Source organism: Capra hircus, chromosome 27, assembly GCF_001704415.2.
Source record: "Capra hircus breed San Clemente chromosome 27, ASM170441v1, whole genome shotgun sequence".
NCBI classification, from domain to species: Eukaryota; Metazoa; Chordata; class Mammalia; order Artiodactyla; family Bovidae; genus Capra; species Capra hircus.
In genome coordinates this window covers 17,097,712-17,117,760 of record NC_030834.1, presented here as the reverse complement: position 1 = coordinate 17,117,760, position 20,049 = coordinate 17,097,712, and the positions used below count along the sequence as shown (strand labels likewise).

Sequence of the window (20,049 nt, the reverse complement as noted above, 5' to 3'; positions counted from 1 at the left end):
CCTATTTCATTGTTACACTTTCTGGTTCTCTTATTTTTCCTATTGAAGTAATAGGTAAACAATATGTAATCAGATGCCTTTTGATTAAAAACAAGAAACAGTATTATTTGGTAGAAATAGCATGAGTCACAATTTAGTTCAAAATTTGTGCTATTGGTGCTATCGTTTAATAACTATATGTCCATAGCTAAGTTATATAAGCTGCCTGAGTCCTTTTTTTGTTGTTTTAAACAAAAATGATAATATGTTCTGTATAGAATTTAGTGAAGATCAGAAATCGTGTATGACAAGAACCTAGCAGAGTGCCTGGAATCACAGTGGAGCTCTATAAAGGTAGAGGTTGTTGTTATAGAAGAGGTGGTTATGCAGTTTTTAAAAGGTAATAGTAATTTGTTTCTTGTTCACTGTTTAAGGGAACATGGAAATATGGGTGTTTCTGAACTTTATTGAAGATGGAGGCTAAAGGGTTAAAGTAACATATGCTTGCAATTCTTCCTACAAACATGCATGTTCTAGTCAAAGAAATTCTGACCCTCAATCCCATTCATATCACCCTGTATTCACTTCTTTATTGCTAGTAAGATTTGCTAAAGGGATAAAGGCAACTTCTGACTCCTAGTCTCCTAGAATAAAAGGAGAATTCCTTTTATTCTTTACCTCCTGTCCTACTCCCTTTCTCAATTACATTTACCTTCTACCTGCATGGGAAGCAGCTCTATGGGAGGCTGGCTGTCTGCAAACTGATCTTAGCTCCAAGAACTCACAGGATTCATGAACTGCCTCTCCAGGGAGGACGCATATATATCCCACAGTGTGATTTGTGTAGTCTGTCTCTTAAGTTCCTATCCTTTACATAATCCATTATTTTCCTTTGTAAGTGTTGGTCATCTTTAATATGACGGCTAGAGCAGTGCCCAGTAATTACTTTGTCTGCTGAATATGTTTGTTCTTAATGACTAAGGCAAGGTGAATAGTTGGCATTGGCACAACTGAAGGAGCACTTTTCTTAACTACAGGTTACTCTTCTCAGTACCTTCGCTTCCCTGCCTGATCTGGGCTCTGAACTCCGTGTTAGTCTTTGAAATCTAGGTGACCTTGGCTGTGGGTGAAATGCCAATGTATGAGTATGATACTTGCGTGAAATACTGGTTTGGTGCAGAATCATGAAATTAAGTAACACAAATTTAACCTGGGTGATATCTAAAGGAATTATAAATGATCCTAATTTAGCATAAGTATTTACTTGCCTAACTGATTTTGAGCATTCCATGAAAAATGGTCATTAAAATTTTAATTCCTCTCAGTCTGAATTCTGTAAATGCCTCCCTATAGATTTTCGATGATGTGAAATTTCATGTCCGTTGCTTGAATCTTTAAGAAAAATCTTTCTGCTTTAAAATCAAATAGTTAAAAGTTAGAAAGTGGGCATAGGAATTATTTTAAAGTACAGGTTACTGCTATATAAATGCAGGTTATGTAGAGGTGAACTTAAGGATAATTCATTTTGCCCAGAAGCTTGTCAGAGCCATAATTACAATTATGCAAATTGGTTCAGGCTTTTGTTGTTGTTGTTAGTTATAGTACTGCAAACACACTTTAAGATGTCAGTACCCTTTAAATCACTTATAATTATGGGCTAATTTCATTTTGAAAGAATGATAATATTATCTCATGCCCACTTAGAAGCTTAAAAATATTTCAAAGCAGTGGAGATTGTGTTTTACAAAATATATCGTGCTTAAAGCAGATTCTCTCAGGACTTCAACTTTAAATTTTATTGCTTCTGGGACTCACATGATGGTTATGTAGTATGGATTTAGAGACCGTTTTTAAGACTCCTATTGACATAGGTGAACAAAATGGTTCCTTGGAAACCATTCAGGTGTCCAGTCACAGTAAAGGTGGATTAAAGATTCAGATGCAGACATGCAGTGAACAGGAGGGTCTGGGCTTCCTGTTCTCTGTATTAAGGACAGTGCATTTCTTCCAGCCTTTTAACCACTGCTGTTTTAAAAGGAAAAAGAAGAGAGTCGGCAGTGAAACTATCTTTAAGGTAAAGCTCCTGAAACTTAACCCTAAAGGCGTGCTCTTATATAGAAAAGTCTTCTTAATCCTTGCAGTGCAGTTATAGCTGAGGACATGTGGTATACATTACAGCGCTCAGGGAATTCAACCTCCGCAGTGTGGAGTCACAGTGAAGGCTATTTTCAAGATGAAGCGGGAGCCTTCTCTATTGCTGTTACTGGTGTTTCTTGTTGGCTGGACATCAGTCCGGGACTGCTGTGAGTGGGACAGAAGGATGAAAATTTAAAGGGGACCCATGTGGGCACATAAAGACCTCTCTCCCCTCCCTGAGCACCCCCTTCTCCAATGTATATTCCACACTTCACACTTGGGCATCACCAAGTCTTACCCAGTCATTGCGACAAGGGCTGAAGGCAGAGCTGTCCATGGTTAGGAGGGAAAAAAAGAAAAACAATGTTCTTGCTGTTGGTTGAAACACCAGGCAATAACAGTCCTCTCGGTGAACAAAACTTATTAGAGGGCTGGGGATGGAATGCTATCTCTCTGCAGCAGGCAGGAAGAAATTGCTGTTGAAAAGCTTACCTCTCTAGGGAGGAATCAGATATCAGACTTTGCCAAGCCTCAGGTCCAACCCATAAGGTCCCACCTACATCCACCCCCCGCCTCATCCTAGCTTTGTTAGATTGCTAGCATTGATCGCTGGCTTTTTCTGACCCAACAGTGGATGCAGAAGAGAGAACCAGGGAGACTTTAGAGCATGGGAGGTGGGGGTGGAAGATTAGGGCAGCTTTGGTAGGGAGGAAAAGAGAGAGAGAGAGAGAAAGAAAGGAGGCTAGCCGGGTGGGGGCCATGGGGACTCAGCTTAACTGCTGTCTGCCTGCTTCTCTTTGATTTGATGGCCTTTATTCCTTCTAATTGGATAAAATAGGAAGTCACTGGCAGTCCCGCCTTGCTGGGTATCCTGATTCTACTCAGACCAGCCAGCAGCCCGAGTGCGGATAGAGGGGTGGGGGTTGGGAGAGGAGGGAGGTGAAAAAGAAAGAAAGAGGGGAGAGAGAGAGTCTCTGGATGAAGAGGGGGAAGGCAAGGGGAAGAGACTGTGGAGAAGGCAGGAGCCGCAGAGGAAGAAAGTGAATGAGCGCTCGGGAAGGACAAAGAGGAGTGGCTGCGCGGGTGGGGGAGAAGGCAGGGCGGCGAGCGCGGCGACCGCCCCTCCCGGCCGCGCTCTCGCCTCCAGCGCGCTCTGCGAAGAGACGCTTCGCCGTGATGCTCGGAGGGCAGGCACCTGCTGCTCTGTGATGATTCAGCCCCTTTCAGCCGCCGCGCTCACACCACAGGATGCTGTTGCTACTGTCGCTGCTGCCGCTCCTGCCGCCGCCGCTGCTGCCGCCGCCGCCGCCGCCGCTGGTCCTGCTCCTGCTTTTACTTCTTCTGCATGACAGTTGCTTTCTCCATCTGAGCAGACCCCAGCTGCAGCTGCTCGAGGTGAGAAACATGCCTTTCAGTTTGGGCTACTGGTTTACTTAACCGACCGCCGCCGCATCAGCTCCTGGGTTTCTCCGCTGGCCTCGCGTCTTCCTGACCCAGCCAGGATGGTTTGGAGAAGCATATAAAAGAACTGCAAAAGTGGCCCAGAAACAGCAGTCAAGAATTACAATATACTTTTATTTGGTTGTTGCTAGAGGCTTTTTTTTTTTTTTTTTTTTGGCCTCCCATGCCTTCCTCCTGAACTCCTCTTGCTTTTGATAATGGCCTTGGACTTGGACAACTTATCGATTTCTCCCTGTAAGATGCTGTATCATTTGGGTGGGGGGGGCTCTGCATGGTAATGGACAGTGTGAGAGGCCAGGCCTCCTGGAGGTGAGCCGATGGAGATTTATTCCCCAGACATGTCCGAGGGAGCTGCTGAGAGGTCCTCGAGCCCTTCCACTCAGCTGAGTGCAGACCCATCTCTGGACGGACTTCCGGCAGCCGAAGACATGCCGGAGACCCAGACTGAAGATGGGAGGTCCCCGGGGCTCGTGGGCCTGACTCTTCCCTGCTGCGTCTGCCTGGAAACCGAGCGCCTGAGAGGTTGCCTCAACTCAGAGAAAATCTGCATCGTCCCCATCCTGGCTTGCCTGGTCAGCCTCTGCCTCTGCATCGCGGGCCTCAAGTGGGTGTTTGTGGACAAGATTTTTGAGTATGACTCTCCCACTCACCTTGACCCTGGGGGATTAGGCCAGGATCCTATTATTTCTCTGGATCCAACTGCAGCTTCAGCTGCTGTGTGGGTATCAGCCAAGGCGTACACTTCACCTGTCTCCAGGGCTCAGTCTGAAACTGAGGTTCGAGTTACAGTGCAAGTTGACAATGCCCTTGGGTCCTCCGAGCCTTCGGCAGTCCCCACCCCCAAGAACCGTATCTTCGCTTTTTCTTTCCGGCCGTCCACTGCTCCATCCCTCCCTTCACACACTCGGAGCCCTGAGGTGAGAACACCCAAGGCAGCCACTCAGCCACCGTCAACAGAAACTAATCTCCAAACTGCTCCTAAACTTTGTAAGTAGAGAGAGACGGGTGAGGATGTGTAGAGGAGATGGGTGGGCTTGAGGTCGTCCAAAGTGTTCTCTAGAGGGTAGAGCTGAGGCCCTTGTCTTCTCGGAGTTGAATGGCACGGTTTGGTTTAAGCGCATCATGTGACTGGGTTGCTCCGGGAGAGATGAGTGAAAAGACCTTACAAACTGCTGGTTAGAACTGATGCTATCACAGCAACTCTCTCTTCCTGGATGGTGAAATCTGGGGCGAGGACCCAGAGCTTCAGCAGCATCTCTGAGCCATGCTTGACTTTCAGTTCCATTCCATTGGTTTCTAACACTTTTTAGGATGAAAACATCAGACCATTTTATATATATATGACTTCTGTACAGCAGTGAGTAGGATCCTGATGTGTTTTTTTTCCCCCATGTAAACTTTCCATTATCTCTCCTCACCTTTCTGTTATCCTTTGCCTTCCAGCCAGCCCAAGTTGCGAGTTATCTTTCTCCATCTCTTCTTCCTGTTCCCTAAACCACTTCTCCCCACGTTTGTACTTTAATTGCTTCTTCCCAATATCACATGAAGTCTTAGATGTTTACAGCACTCACCTCTTACCAGCAGGTTGCTGTCGTGTTCAGATTATAGTTTGAGTTGCTGAGCACTTGTTAGGGGCAGTTTTATTCAGGATCTGGTACAATTCCACATGAAAAGATTTTCCCCAAACTAGGTTTTTTTTTTTAATTTTATTCAAGTATAGTTGATTTTACAATGTTGTGTTAATTTCTTCTGTATAGCAAAGAGACTCTGGTATATATGTGTGTATATATATATACACACACACACACACACATATACACACACACACACACACATATATATATATATATATTCTTTCCTATTATACTTTGTCCAAATTAGTTTTGCCTTCTGGAATCAAATATTTAAACAGCTTCCTTGACAGTCATTAGAAAGTACAAAGCGCATTAGTAAATCATTTTTTTTCAGATGTGTCTTTTTTGTCCGTAAGATTGCAGCCGTCCTGTTTAATAATCTGTGAGTGAAGAGAGCCCGTGCTCTTAAAACAATACAGAGGGGTCCTACTGCCGTCTGTACTGGTCATTGCAATGCTTTATAATGGAAAAGTTGACAAGGATGAAACCATGACTAGTCAGATTGTTTTAAATGTCATTATAGAAGAGAGGCATTTTCTATAGCTTTTAAAAAAGTTTCTAATTTACTTTTGTTTCACTGTCTTCTATTTACCATTGAAACTGTTTCCTTAGAAAAAAGTAAAGGATCAGAGAACTCGGTTTGAATACCATGTGTAAGTCAAGTCTCTAAAGGAGAGGTGAGGGTAAAGATTCTGTGATGTAATACCCTACTGTTTCCCTCTGGATGGTAATGAAGATTAAAAATATCTTTTGCAGACATGTCGTTCAGTATGCGAGAGAGCCATATGTTCTAGAAATGCAGAAAAACTTGATTTGTGCTTGTGATTCAGGCTCATTTCATACACACCAGTTTCAGTGGCAAAGATTTAAAGAGAAAAACAAAAGAGGCTTGCTTTTCAGGTGTAATTAGGGAAGAACCTCCTTCCTGCAGACACTGCTTTGTATCTTTATCAAATCCCCAAAGCATCATTAAAGATCTGACAGCCGTCGCTGTATTCACCGTCTCTTCCCACCTGGCAAAGTGACCGGGAAATAATACCCAGATGAAATGACAGGCTATAAAAAGCAAGTACAGATCCTGCAAAGAGAAGCAAAATTCACTGTGAAGACAAGGTTACCTCTTTTGTCTTTTTATCATTTTCAACTTCAGTCTTGAATTTAAATGTGCCTGAATCAGTTTAGCTGTTCAGAAAGATAAAGAAGACCCTTTGAAAACTCTTTGACTCAATCCTATAATTTTGTCATTGGAGGAAAACAAGCAAACAAAGAAACCTCCAGCACATTTTCCTGATCTAGGACTGTTTTAAAAAGTATCTTGTAATGTTTTGAGAAATTCTTTTCTAAGGTAAATTCTTTCCCTAAGTGTTTTAATAGATTATACATTCCATACAGTTTCTTTTATTTTTTTTTTTTCCAAGGCAGGACATTGATTTTTCTGGCGTTTCTATTGAGTGGAAAAGATTTACTACTGTCTAAAAGCATCATAGTAGCCAGTTCTGGCCAGATACACAGCTGCAGCACTCTGAGTGCATTGGAGATAAGCCTGCAAAAGCTGTCTGGGATGTAGTTTTCTGGAAAGTTAGGGTTAGACAGTTGGTTAACACTTCACCGCCTATAGGGTTTGCTGTGTGAGACCCTTAGGGTTCCTTTTTTGAACTAGTGCCTGAAAACAACAAAAACATAAATATCCTAAAAATTATGAGTCTATATTTCTCTTATTTTGGAAAAGCACTGGTCCAGGAAGCTTTGGTTTTAAACACTCTTAAGTGATTGTTTAGCTGTTTAGAAGCTTGTAACCATTAACTAAAGGAGGGCAAAAAAGAAAGAAAGAAAGAAAAACTTGGCATTAGATGGTCATTTTGCAGCCTCTTTAACTTTTTGCTCTTCTACTAAGAAACTATCGCTTAGTCACAGAAAGAATGGGGCTTTTCTTTCATCATCCTGCATGCTTTTGACATGCCTGAAGCTGTCACAGCTTATGTTTTAAAAAGACATTATCATATCTGAACCGTGCTCTTCCGTGGTCTCAGAACTTGATTCTCCATTTCTATCTGGCTCAGCATATTCAGTGTATTATGCACAGAGCTGTAGCCTTCAAGGTCATAGTCTGTGGAGGGCTAATTGATTCTTCTTTATCCTGGAGCCGGTGAGAGTAGAACAGAGACAATCCCGGTAATTGTGTCTGCTGTGTTATTTCCCAAACCAATCTACCTATTAGCACATTAGGGTTTTATTCCATAAATACTAGAATTACTCTCTCCCTTATTGACTCTTCTAAAATCAAGACACTCTTTGTCTTTATTAGGCAAAATGTCACCTTTTAAATAGACTAGAGGTATAGTGACTATGTCAGCTATTTTAAAATGAGTATTTCTTTCATAAGGCAATATAATTGCATGTTCTTACCATCTTAGACAATGCATACAAGTAGAGAGTAAGCAATCTAATACAGGGCTTGAATTTACTATTTAGACTACATAAAATATGAAAACATTAAAACATGTATATGTAATTCTAAAGTTTTTCTTTGTGTGGTTAGTGGTTTCCCACCATAATTATATTATTATGTTAATAGTTAAGTTTATAGTTTTCATCAAGGCAATTCTGGAACCATTCATTTGTTTCCTTTGCCTGGGCTTTAAAATTTTTCTTACCTTTTGTTTATCTGGAAAGATCTGACGCTGGGAGATTGCAAACTTAGATGACTATAAAAAGAGCTGATTAATTAAGTTGTAACCAGGAAACTAGGGTACCATCCTGAAAGAAAATGTATTTCTGAATGGTGCAGCCTGCTTGACAACTGACTCTTGGGTATAAGAATGTATTAGTATTTTCTGGGACTTCCCTGGTGGCCCAGTGGCTAAGACTCCATGTTCCCAATGCAAGGGGCCCGGGTTCAGCCCCTGCAGGGAACTAGATCCCATATGCTGTAAAAATCCCATGTGCCACAACGAAGACTTAGTGCAGCTGAATAAATAAATTATATATATATATGTATATATGTGTGTATACATACACACACAAACACAAAAAGAATGTATTCGTATTTTCATCTTAGGCCAAACTTGTTTTGCTTTTTCTTAAATCTTTGTACTGTTGAGTTTCATGGCCCACCATTGTTACCAGAGTGACAATATGAATCACTACACTATGCAAAATTCAACATGATCAATTGACTATACTATCAGGATTTTTCCCTTTCTGTTGAAAAGTGGCATTCGTTTTAAGCCCAGTAGACTCTTCTACTTCCTTGCAACTGTATCTATAGTTGTTTCAGAATGGTGATTCCAAATAAATTTTCTCTGCTTTCACCATATTTGTTGAAAGCCTAAGACATTAAAAACTGGAAGAAATGGGTAGATCCTCGATGTGAACTAAATAATTTTATTAATTTACTGATGAGGAAAGCCAGACTCTGAACAATTTAGTAAAATGAACCCTTTTATTAAAATTCACAAAACTCTGAAAAGTTTAGGGAAACCCTAGTAGTAGAAAATAGAGCAATGTCCTATCTCCCAGAATTTAATCCCCAACAGTGCTGTTTTCTCCTATCATTTTTCCCCTGTTCTAGAGGATTAGATGTAAAGAGAAGTGAAAGTCACTCAGTCATGTCTGACTGTTTAGATAAGGGTCTTCCCAACCCAGGTCTCCTGCATTGCAGGCAGATTCTTTACCGTCTGAGCCACCATGAACTCCAAGAGTACTAGAGTGGGTAGCCATTCCCTTCTCCAGGGGATCTTTCCAACCCAGGGATCGAATCGGGGGCTCCTGCATTGCAGGGGGATTTTTTAACATCTGAGCTACCAGGGAAGCCCAAGAGAGTTAGAGCTGAAGACTAAATCAGGTAGTTTAAGTGGCATCTGACTGCTAGTTACAGGAAGTACTTAAGTGAGACCACTGGTCATGTGTATAGAGTTCCCACTTAAAAAATTAAAATTAAATTTTGTTTTTACTCTCTTGTTCTGTTCTTACTAAATTTTCAGCAGATACGACCTTTTTTTATTTCATCACTCATACAGTATTCAGCTTGCTTTTGAGAAAACAGCTTAGTTTTTCTCAGATGACCTCTTTCCTGACAGGCAGCAGATGGCTATATGGCTCACCTCTTTCCTGAACATCCCAATTTAATTATTTCTCCTTATTCCTTTATGATACCCAGTTTTTCTTCCTTCCTCTCCCTTCTCACACTCCCAATTGTATCTTGAATCTTTTTTATTTTCCTAATTATGCCGTGTTGGCTTTTCTATGTCAAAATTCTACTACACTGTGAGATATCAAAGTATTTTCACCTGTCTTTTCTTTCCTATAGAAACTTGTTGGATTTAAATACTGAGCAATACTTACACATTTTACAAAAACACATACCAAAAAATGTCTTCATCTGATGAACAACATACTGGTTTGTTACAGCCACCATTCATTCAAAATTTGGCCCTTTCCTTTATCTCACCTTCTTCTTTTCCTTTATATTGACATATAAATATACATATCAGCATTTTCACATTCCCAGAAAATCATGTCCCAGACCATACATCTCTGTTTGTCTTCCTTCCCTTTAAATAATATTGCATAATATCCTTTTAAAGCATGAAGGAAGAGAGAATCTGTAGACTGAGAAACAAAGACATTAAAAGGTTATGACTTGTCTAATGTTGAGCTGGAAGCCCCTGAGAACTAGGTCTATAACTCTCATCCTGAACTTTCTACCAGGCCATGAATGGCACCATGTCTGCGTTTATGCTTGTTTTTCCGTTTTTATTATTGTTGTTATGTTCGTGTTTCAATTTGCTTCTGTTGTTTCCTCTTTGTCTTTATTCAGTGAATACATATCAGGGACCTACTATGTGCAGGCGTGGTTCTAAAGGCATCATATCACCATAGAAACCAATAAAAGCCCTTGCCCTCATAAAGCTTATGTTCTAGTGGATTTTTAGAATTGATTAGCACAACTCTGTTTTTTTACTTTGCTACATAAATACTCTCTGAATTCAGTGTTTCTTCTCCTCACCTTCATTTTATTCACATTTTGACTGCCATTCCTGTTCTCTAGTATTCCTCTTTGTGGGATACTGAACACTTAACCAATGATATCCTCTGCCTTAAAGTTACACCACTTCTATCTCTGCTACTGGTAACTTTGCCTGATTCCTGTTCGATCTCTATGACATAATTTAACCAAACCATAACCATTGACGTGGTCAAGAAGGTGAAATGTGTTTAGCCCTTTTAAGAACACTCTCCGAAAATGGGAAAGTGGGTTAGTTGCTCTTTGAGACCCTGTGGGCTGTATTCCTCCAGGCTCCTCTGTCCATGGGATTTCCCAGGCAAGAATACTGGAGTGGGTTGCCATTTCCTTCTCCAGAGAGTTTTCCCAACCCAGGGATTGAACCTGTGTCTCCTGCATTGCAAATGGATTCTTTACTGCTAAACCACCAGGAAATCCCTAAAATAGAAAATATTTCCATATTTCCACCATGTAAAGATTGTAAGATTGCTTGTAGATTCTAGCAACCTGATAGCTGTAAACATTTTTTTAATCATATTTTGTATGTATTTTTATGGCTTACTGAACAAGGGTATTAAAATATTCCCAAGGATTTTTAGTTTCATTGTCCAGAGAAAGGATTGAATCTGTCATTAAGTTGTTTAGTTCTCAAATTGAAATAAAACTTAGGTTCATATACCATTCACATGAGTAGGAGTGATCAGTCTGTATTATCTCAAACCTTGTTGCCATCTTTACTGCAGTGAATTGAACCTAGTGTTGTGTATGTATATGCAGTCAAAGATTATTTCTGACAAATATAATTGATATTATGTAATAATAGACTTTTATATGTTGAACGTTTGGAGAGATAATCCAAGTGTCTGCTAGAGGGAGGAAATTAAGATCTGGAAAAGTGAAGCGACTCACCCAAAACACTATAGCTAAGTGCTGTCAGTGCTAAGACTAAAACAGAAATAATTCTTGTCTTCTCTACACTCTCTTTTCCTGTCCAAATTAGTTTTAGCCTTTATATTCAAATAGTATGTATTGCCTTAATTCAAATGAGTGTGCCTTCCTATTTATTATTTAAATACTAACTAGTAAGGCTCATCTAGTAAGGCTCCACTACAGATCTCTTCTTTAAAGAAGACAATTTTCCCTTTCTGATTTTGATCCGTATAGGAAATCAGTTTGGCCTTTCCCAAAAACATATGTATATGGGACAATTTTTTAAATTTACTTATTTTTAATTGAAGGATAATTGCTTTACAATATCGTGTTGGTTTCTGCCGTACATCAACGTGATTCAGCCATAGGTATACATATGTTTTCTCCCTCCCACTCTCATCCCATCCCACCCCTCTGGGTTGTCGTAGAGTACCCTTTGGAGCGCCCTGAGTCCCACTGGCTGTCTGTTTTACATATGGGAATGCATGTGTTTCCATGCCACTCTCAGTTCATCCCGCCCTCTCCTTCCCTAACTGTGTCTATAAGTCTGTTTTCTGTCTGTCTCCATTGCTGCCCTTCAGATAGGTCCATCAGTACCGTCTTTCTAGAGTCCATATACATAGGTCCATATACAATATTTTTTTTCTTTTTTGGACAGTTCACTCTGTATAATAGGCTCTAGGTTCAGCCACCTCATTAGAACTGACTCAAATGCATTCCTTCCATGGCTGAGTAATATTCCATTGTATGCCCCATATATATACCACAGCTTCTTTATCCATTCATCTGTCAATAGACATCTAAATTGCTTCCACGTCCTAACTATTGTAAATAGTGCTGCAGTGACTGTTGGGGTACACGTGTCTTGAACAGTTATGGCTTTCTCAGAGCATGTGCCCAGTAGAGGGATTGTTGGGTCATATGGTAGTTTTATTCCTAGTTTCTTGAGGAAACTCCATACTGTTCTCCATAGTGGCTGTATCAATTTACATTCCTACAAGGAGTACAAAGAGGGTTCCCTTTTCTCCACAAGCTCTCCAGCATTTATTGTTTGTAGATTTTTTTGATGATGGCCATTCTCACCAGTGTGAGGTGATACATCATTGTAGTTTTGATTTGCATTTCTCTGATAATAAGTGATGTTGAGCATCTTTTCATGTATTTATTAACCATCTGTATGTCTTCTTTGGAGAATTCTCTGTTTAGGTCTTTGGCCCACTTTTTGATTGGGTTATTTGTTTTTCTGGTACTGAGTTGCATGAGCTGCTGTATATTTTGGAGATTAATCCTTTGTCAGTTGTTTCATTTACTATTATTTTCTCCCATTCTGAGGATTGTCTTTTCACCTTGTTTATAGTTTCCTCTTTGAATTCCTATTCTTAAAAACCTTTTAAGTTAAATTAGGTCCCACTTGTTTATTTCTGTTTTTATTTCCTTTACTGTAGGAGGTGGGTCATAGAGAATCTTGCTGTCATTTATTGCAAAGAGTGTAATGGCTATGTTTTCCTCTAAGAGTTTTATGGTTTCTGATCTTTCATTTAGGTCTTTAATCCATTTTGAGTTTATCTTTGTGTATGGTATTAGGAAGTGTTCTAATTTCATTCTTTTACATATAGCTGTCCCGTTTTCCCAGCACCAATTATTGAAGAGACTGTCTTTTCTCCATTGTATATTCTTACCTCCTTTGTCAAAGATACAGTGCCCATCGGTGTGTTTATCTCTGGGTTTTCTATCTTGTTCCTTTGGTCTAGATATGGGAGAATTTTTTAGCAATCAAAGCTAACCCGACTGAAGTGTGCTCCTTATTTGGAAAGAATTTAGTATCTTCTTAATAGAATATTCAATCAGTGACATTGTTGAGGGACATTCATGCTCCTAGCAGGTTATTAAATATGTTTACTACTGATGTCTTTTACAGCTTTTGATTTCTGTCTTGCCCTAGGCCTTAGCTTTCTAGTTGGGAATTTTTGAAAATTTTTTATTTTATATTGGGGCATAGTTGATTAACAATGTTGTGTTAGTTTCAGGCGTATAGCAAAGTGATTCACTTATATGTATACATGTATCTCTTCTTTTTAAAATTATTTTCCCACTTAGATTATTACAGAATATCGAGCAGAGTTCTCTGTGCTATATAGTAGGTCCTTGTTGATTATCTGTTTTAAATATAGTAGTGTGTACATGTCAATGCCAAACTCCCACTCTGTGCCTCCATCTCCCCCTCCCCCTCTGGTTACCATAAATTTCTTCTCTATCTCTGTGAGGAGCAGACTGAAATTTTAATCCCACGTGCCGCTCCTCATAGGCTTGAGCAAGTTAGATCATCTGTCCGAATCTGTGTCCTCATTTATTCGTGAGAACAGTAGTGTGCTTCTCTTGGGGATGTTTGGGGGATTCAATGAGTTAGTGGAAAACAAGAAGTCCTAAGCCTAAGATACAGTAAATATGAAACCAGTACCAATTTTTTCTCTCTCATTCTACTTAGACTGCTTTCTTCACTGTACTCTTTTCCGCTTTTGATCTTGAATATATAGTTTTATAACAAAATCTGGAGAATAAGTTTAGGAGTCTGGGAAAGCTTATAAAAACCTTAGAAGATGAGAGTTGAAGAAGCAACATGATGCTGTGGAAACTGTACTGGAAACTTGTCATCAGATCCTAGTTCTACCATTTATAAGCTGTATGACCTTGAGAAAATTACATCACCATTTGAGATTCAGTTTTTACATCAGAACAAATTGGAATGTTAATCCCTTAAATGCTCGTGAGATTGTGTTGAGGGCTACATAAATTACTCCATGGGAAAAAATATTAGGATATTAGGACAAGACTTAAGAAATATTAACTTCCTTCCTCTCTCTAGCACCATTCATATGAACACTATCTACATGTGTTAACATTCCTAGGAGTAAATTGTAGAGTGTCTTAACATATGGATTAATTTGTTATGTCTTAGAATGATATAGAACTTTACTCATTTCTTGAACTCTAGTATCATAAAAGAGTGATTTTCCCTCATAAAAACTGTTAGGATACATAGATTGATTCTCTTTGAGTAATGTCAAAAAGTCACATTGTGAGGGACTTTCTTACAGGGAGAATGATAAGGAGTTACTTGCAAGAGAGAAAAAGACAGGTAGTAGCTAAAGTTGTGTTTGTCAAGAAAATACCTTCTTCAGGGTAGTGAACAGGAATTTATACAGTTTAAGTGTGGTGCCTGGAAGGAGCTGGACCCAAAGGATCATGGATCTTTATTTATCTGAATGGAAATGATGTTCACTAAATGTTTTTCATTGTTCCAAAGTGGAATTTCTGGACCCCCAAAAGATAGCAATTCAGCTGTTCTCAGCATTTTTGTAAAACCCATAAAAACAATAATTTATGTAGAATAATTTTGGTGGTAGCTGGTGGTGGCTTAGTCACTAAGTTGTGTCCGACTCTTGCAACACCATGGACTGTAGCCCACCAGACTCCTCTGTCCATTGGGTTCTCCTAATTTTATAGGAGCTGGATCAAACATAGCAGTTGTTTTAATTTGGTTAAAATTATAATATAAACGTGTATATTGAATTCTACAAATAATACATATGTTTCATGTGTGCCCATAATATCCTGAGTAAAAGGAGAATTGATTTGATGATTACCTAATAACTAAAATTTGGTACATAAAATCATTTAAAGTGTAGAGGAACCAGTTGTTTATCAATAAGTTTCAAGACACAAATAAAATCAAAACTCTAGCCCTATATCTAAATGCTAGAGGCTTGTAAAAACTAAAAGAAGCAAAAAAAAAAAATTGTTACAGCAGCAGAGAATAATTATATCTTAAATATATCCTGGAGATTCTGCTACAGTGAACTTGAAATCTTATTAGCTGGGATATTGGTCCCTGTACTACAAAAAGAAAACAGTAAACAATACTGGATGCACTTAAGGGCCTTTGATATTATTGTACATCTAATGCTCTTTCTTGCATAGATATGTAATTTGTAAGAGCTTGTCACTTAGCAGCATGTATAATAATCAGCGCAGTATATGTGTTTTCATTTATTCTTTACTGTAGAACCAGAGACATGGGAAAACTTTTATGTGTTGGTCATTTTGATTCTTATCTATTCTAGTATGATTGATTTGCTGCAGAAATTGAGCTCTGAATCAATATTGGAGCAGCGAGGCCACCATTTCTAAGGGGAAAAAACTTGATAACATACTAGGGCAGAGGCTTTTCTGACAGTGCAGTGGAAATAAACTGATATATCCAATGAAATTTGATGAATTATCATGGAAAGCTTCCTATGATGAAGCATTTTTTATTTTTCATCATGAAGATGGTGTGACAAGACGAGACTGGATTTACTGTGATTTTCAGTGATATGCACTTGAGCGTTTGAATTGTCTTCTTTGAGTTACTGCCGTCCCAGCCAAAGGGGAAATTTATGAGCTCTGTTTTAATCAAAAGTTAGTATGGAATTTAATACTGAAATAACTCGCTACTCTAAAAAAGTGTCTTCCAAACTCATTTTTAAAATTTGTTCTTTAAAATTAAAGCAAATGTCCATTTATTCGTATGCATTTGAAAATGGCAACCACATTGAAGACAAAGATGGTGGCCACGAAGGACACATAATTAACAGGCAAACAAATGACACCAGAAGTTTCGAGTTATTAGCTTTGCTGTCTGTGTTGGTATCCCCGTTCAGTTCAGTTCAGTTCAGTCACTTAGTCATGTCCAACTCTTTGCGACCCCATGGACTGCAGCACGCCAGGCATCCCTGTCCATCACCAACTCCAGGAGCTTGCTCAAACTCATGTCCATTGAGTTGGTGATGACATCTAACCATCTCATCCTCTGTCATTCCCTTCTCCTCCCCCCTTCAATCTTTCCCACCATCAGGGTCTTTTCTAATGAGTCAGTTCTTCACATCAGGTGGCTAAAGTATTGGAGTTTCAGCTTCAGCTTCTGTCCTTCCAATGAATATTCAGGACTGATTTCCTTTAGGATGGACTGGTTGGATCTCCTTGCAGTCCAAGGGACTCTCAAGAGTCTTCTCCAACATCACAGTTCAAAAGCATCAATTCTTTGGTGCTCAGCTTTCTTTATAGTCCGACTCTCACATCCATACATGACTACTGGAAAAACCATAGCTTTGACTAGATGGACCTTTGTTGGTCAAGTAATGTCTCTGCATTTTAATATGCTGTCTAGGTTGGCCATAACTTTTCTTCCAAGGAGCAAGTGTCTTTTAATTTCATCACTGCAGTCACCATCTGCAGTGATTTTGGAGCCCAAGAAAATAAAGTCTGTCACTGTTTCCATTGTTTCCCCATCTATTTGCCATGAAGTGATGGGACCAGATGCCACGATCTTTGTTTTTTAATGTTGAGCTTTAAGCCAACTTTTTCACTCTCCTCTTTCACTTTCATCAAGCGGCTCTTTAGTTCCTCTTCACTCTCTGCCATAAGGCTGGTATCATCTGCGTATCTGAGGTTTTTGGTATTTCTCCTGGCAGTCTTGATCCCAGCTTGTCTTTCATCCAGCCCAGCAATATAAATTAAATAAGCAGGGTGACAATGTACAGCCTTGACATACTCCTTTCCCAGTTTGCAACCAGTCTATTTTTCCACGTCTTGTTGTAACTGTTGCTTCTTGACCTGCATACAGATTTCTCAGGAGGCAGGTCAGGTGGTCTGGTATTCCCATCTCTTGAAGAATTTTCCACAGTTTGTTGTGATCTACACAGTCTAAGCCTTTGGTGTAGTTAATAAAGCAGAAGTAGAGGTTTTTTTCTGAAATTCTCTTGCTTTTTCTATTATCCAGCGGAGGTTGGCAATTTGATCTCTGGTTCCTCTGCCTTTTCTAAATGCAGCTTGGTGTCTAAATGTTGGTGTCTGATGGTGATATAATCTTATTTCTCTAATATGCCTCTCTTCTCCATCCTCTCATTATTTGCGGGTGGGGGTGGGGCGGTGGAGGGGGGAAGCCATGTGGCATAGCATGCAAGATCTTAGTTCCCCAGCCAGGGATCAAACCCATGCCCTCTACAGTAGAAGCACCAAGTCTTAACCACTGGACCACCAGGGAAGTCCTCTCTCCTTGCTATCCTACAGTTACTTTTCTCTCTACTCTCCTCACTATTTCTTCTTCTCCAGTGGCCTTTCTGCTCGTCCCTCCTCAATTTCTCCCACCATGCTCAGAAACCAGGGTCCCAGAGCATCAGAGGATGTGGAGCAGATGGTCCAGACCTGTGGTTTCTCCCTAGATGGGGTGGGGGATGGAGAGTGAATGAGACCTGAACCGCAGACTTGACCACGAACAGCCTGATGACTTTCGCTGTTGCCTCCTCCTTTGCTAAGTAACAGGAAGTATTTGTTTTATAAAATATGTTCGTGTCATGCAATAAAAGCTCCATAAATAAATGGAATGATCTTAAAGACAGTGGAATTGAACTCTTGTTAGCATTTGTTTGTAATCCCTTGGTGGAGCTTCCTGGGTCATAATTGCTTGCTCTTCTGGGAGCAAAAGGAATCAGTAACCATTGATTGTTACATGATGCTAAGTATTGCCTACAAAGCAAATCTTAAGAGTGATTAGTGGTAGCATTGAGTGTTACAGCTCTGATTTTTCCTGGCTATAATCCTTGAGCAAGCTGGGTTTTTACAGTTTTCCCATCAAACAACTCATGACTTTTCAAAGAGAAGAGAAAAAACATCATGTCATCTGTGAAGACTTGGGTTTACATAGGGAGAAAAAAACATTTTATAAAATAATTACGTCAATCATATTATCTTTCTACTTCAGTGACAGCAGAGAGATATCTCCATTAACTCCTACCTAGGAAGTTCAGGTTCATATGACTCTAACTGTAGTTTATCTGCACTCTGAAACCTGAGGTACACATAGCCCATGACCTACATTTTACTAAACAGTAAACTGTTTATATGACTGAGCGACTGAACTGAACTGAAACTATTTATAAAAACATTGGGATCAATATGGTAAGTCTTTGGCCTCTCAAAATCCTTGGGAATTAGTTGCCTAGTTTTTTAAATAGCTGATGCTTTGTCACCTTGAAACTTTAATTTTATCCATTTTGGATCAAAATCTCTTTTTTTTTAAACTTTATTTATTTTACAATACTGTATTGGTTTTACCATACATCAACATGAATCTGCCACGGGTGTACCTAAGTTCCCACTCCTGAACCCCCCTCCCACCTCCTCCCCATACCATCTCTCTGGGTCATCCCAGTGCACCAGCTCCAAGCATCCTGTATCCTGCATCGAACCTAGACTGGCAATTCATTTCTTACATGATATTATACATGTTTCAATGCCATTCTCCCAAATCATCCCGCCCTCTCCCTCTCCCACATCTCTCGGTTCAGTTCACTCAGTCCTGTCCAACTCTTTGTGACCCCATAGACAGCAGCAGGCTGGTCTTTCCTGTTCATCACCAGCTCCCGGACTGGTGCTTGCTCAAACTCATACCCATCGAGTCAGTGATGCCATCCAACCATTTCATCTTCTTTCGTCCCCTTCTCCTCCCGCCTTCAATCTTTCCCAGTATCAAGGTCTTTTCCAATAAGTCCGTTCTTCACATCAGGTGGCCAAAGTATTGGAGCTTCAGCTTCAGCATCAGTTCTTCCAATGAATATTCCAGACTGATTTCCTTTAGGGTTGACTGGTTTTTTTCTCCTTGCTGTCCAAAGGACTCTCAAGAGTATTCTCTAACCCCACAGTTCAAAAGCATCAATTTGATAATTTATGCTACTTGTTAATGGAATTTATTCAATATAGGATCTTCATAATGGTGAATCCTGTGGTATCTTAAGGACATAGTGGGTTAGGTTATAACTTTCATGAAAACTGAGCTCATTAGGACATTTTGAGTTATATTGGGTATTCTAATCCCAGAACTATATGTATTTTAAATGCACTGAGTTATTGCATGGATGCAGTTAGAATTTCAGAGGTTTAAGGCCTCAGGGAAGGGCTTTAAACCAAATCTTTTCTTTCAGCAGAAAGAAAAATAATATAAACTGTCCAATTCCTTGTCTGTGAAGTGGCACTAATTATACCTTCCTTTTGTGGTTGTTGGGCGGATCAGATAAGTTAATGTATATAAATATTTAGAGTCACCCCTGGTATATAAGCATTATGTATAATGTATAATAATGTAATCCTGAGCTGCCATTATGCAGGTTTTTTTTAAGTTAAATTGCATTTCTTTGAATTCCGAACTTGACACCTTGCTATGGCTTATAGCAGGCTTGAAGAAAGGAATAGGGACTTCAAGGGAAACATTGACAAAGCTATGGCTGTACTCCCATTTTCATTTGGTTTGCTCGTGTGGGTTTTTTTCCTTTGTGTGATTTGTGTTACCATCTTATCTGTACTGTTCTCAGGAATTAGAAGGGGAGTTGAGAAGGATAATCATCACTCCACCTGTCAGCCAAAAGTAGAGCTGCATGGTATAGATGGGTTGAGACAGGAAGCCCTCCTTGCTGGCAAATTGCCATCTGTTGACATGGCTGTGAACAAGCACATGGGTGCATGGTTAAATTTATTGCTGTGGCTTCTTACTTTGTCATAAAATGGTGTGCAGGTCTACAGGGAGGGAGGCAATGGAATTCTCTTCGTTGCTGGAGAACAATTGCAGAAGCTTCAGATTCCATAATGCTCTCATTTCAGCAGGCCAGAAATCTGCTCATTACCCAGATGTAGGAGTCAATAAATGAATGTGATGATCAGAGCTGTCCGTGATGAGAGAACAGTGATTTGGAGGTATCTGAATTTTATGAAACAGAACCATTGACATTTCAAAGATGCCAGAGTTCTTTCAGATAACCTGGTTGAAATATTTTACTTTACTACTGAGGAAACCAAGATATGGAAATATGAAAT

The 20,049-nt window shown here is 39.7% G+C and overlaps 1 protein-coding gene across 8 annotated transcripts in view; it reads left to right on the top strand.

Annotated features, from left to right (window-relative positions):
- Window positions 1–20,049, top strand: part of NRG1 (neuregulin 1) — a 236,478-nt gene that overhangs the window by 105,163 nt on the left and 111,266 nt on the right. For 2 of the 8 annotated variants that reach the window (XM_013975454.2, XM_013975455.2), the window contains exon 1: window positions 3,163–4,563. The exons of the other annotated variants lie outside the window; for them this stretch is intronic. In XM_013975454.2, coding sequence (XP_013830908.1) covers window positions 3,894–4,563 — 670 coding nt within the window. In that variant the 5' untranslated portion in view covers window positions 3,163–3,893. Of the gene's footprint in view, window positions 1–3,162; window positions 4,564–20,049 lie in introns of those variants that run through there. 8 annotated transcript variants of the gene reach the window in all.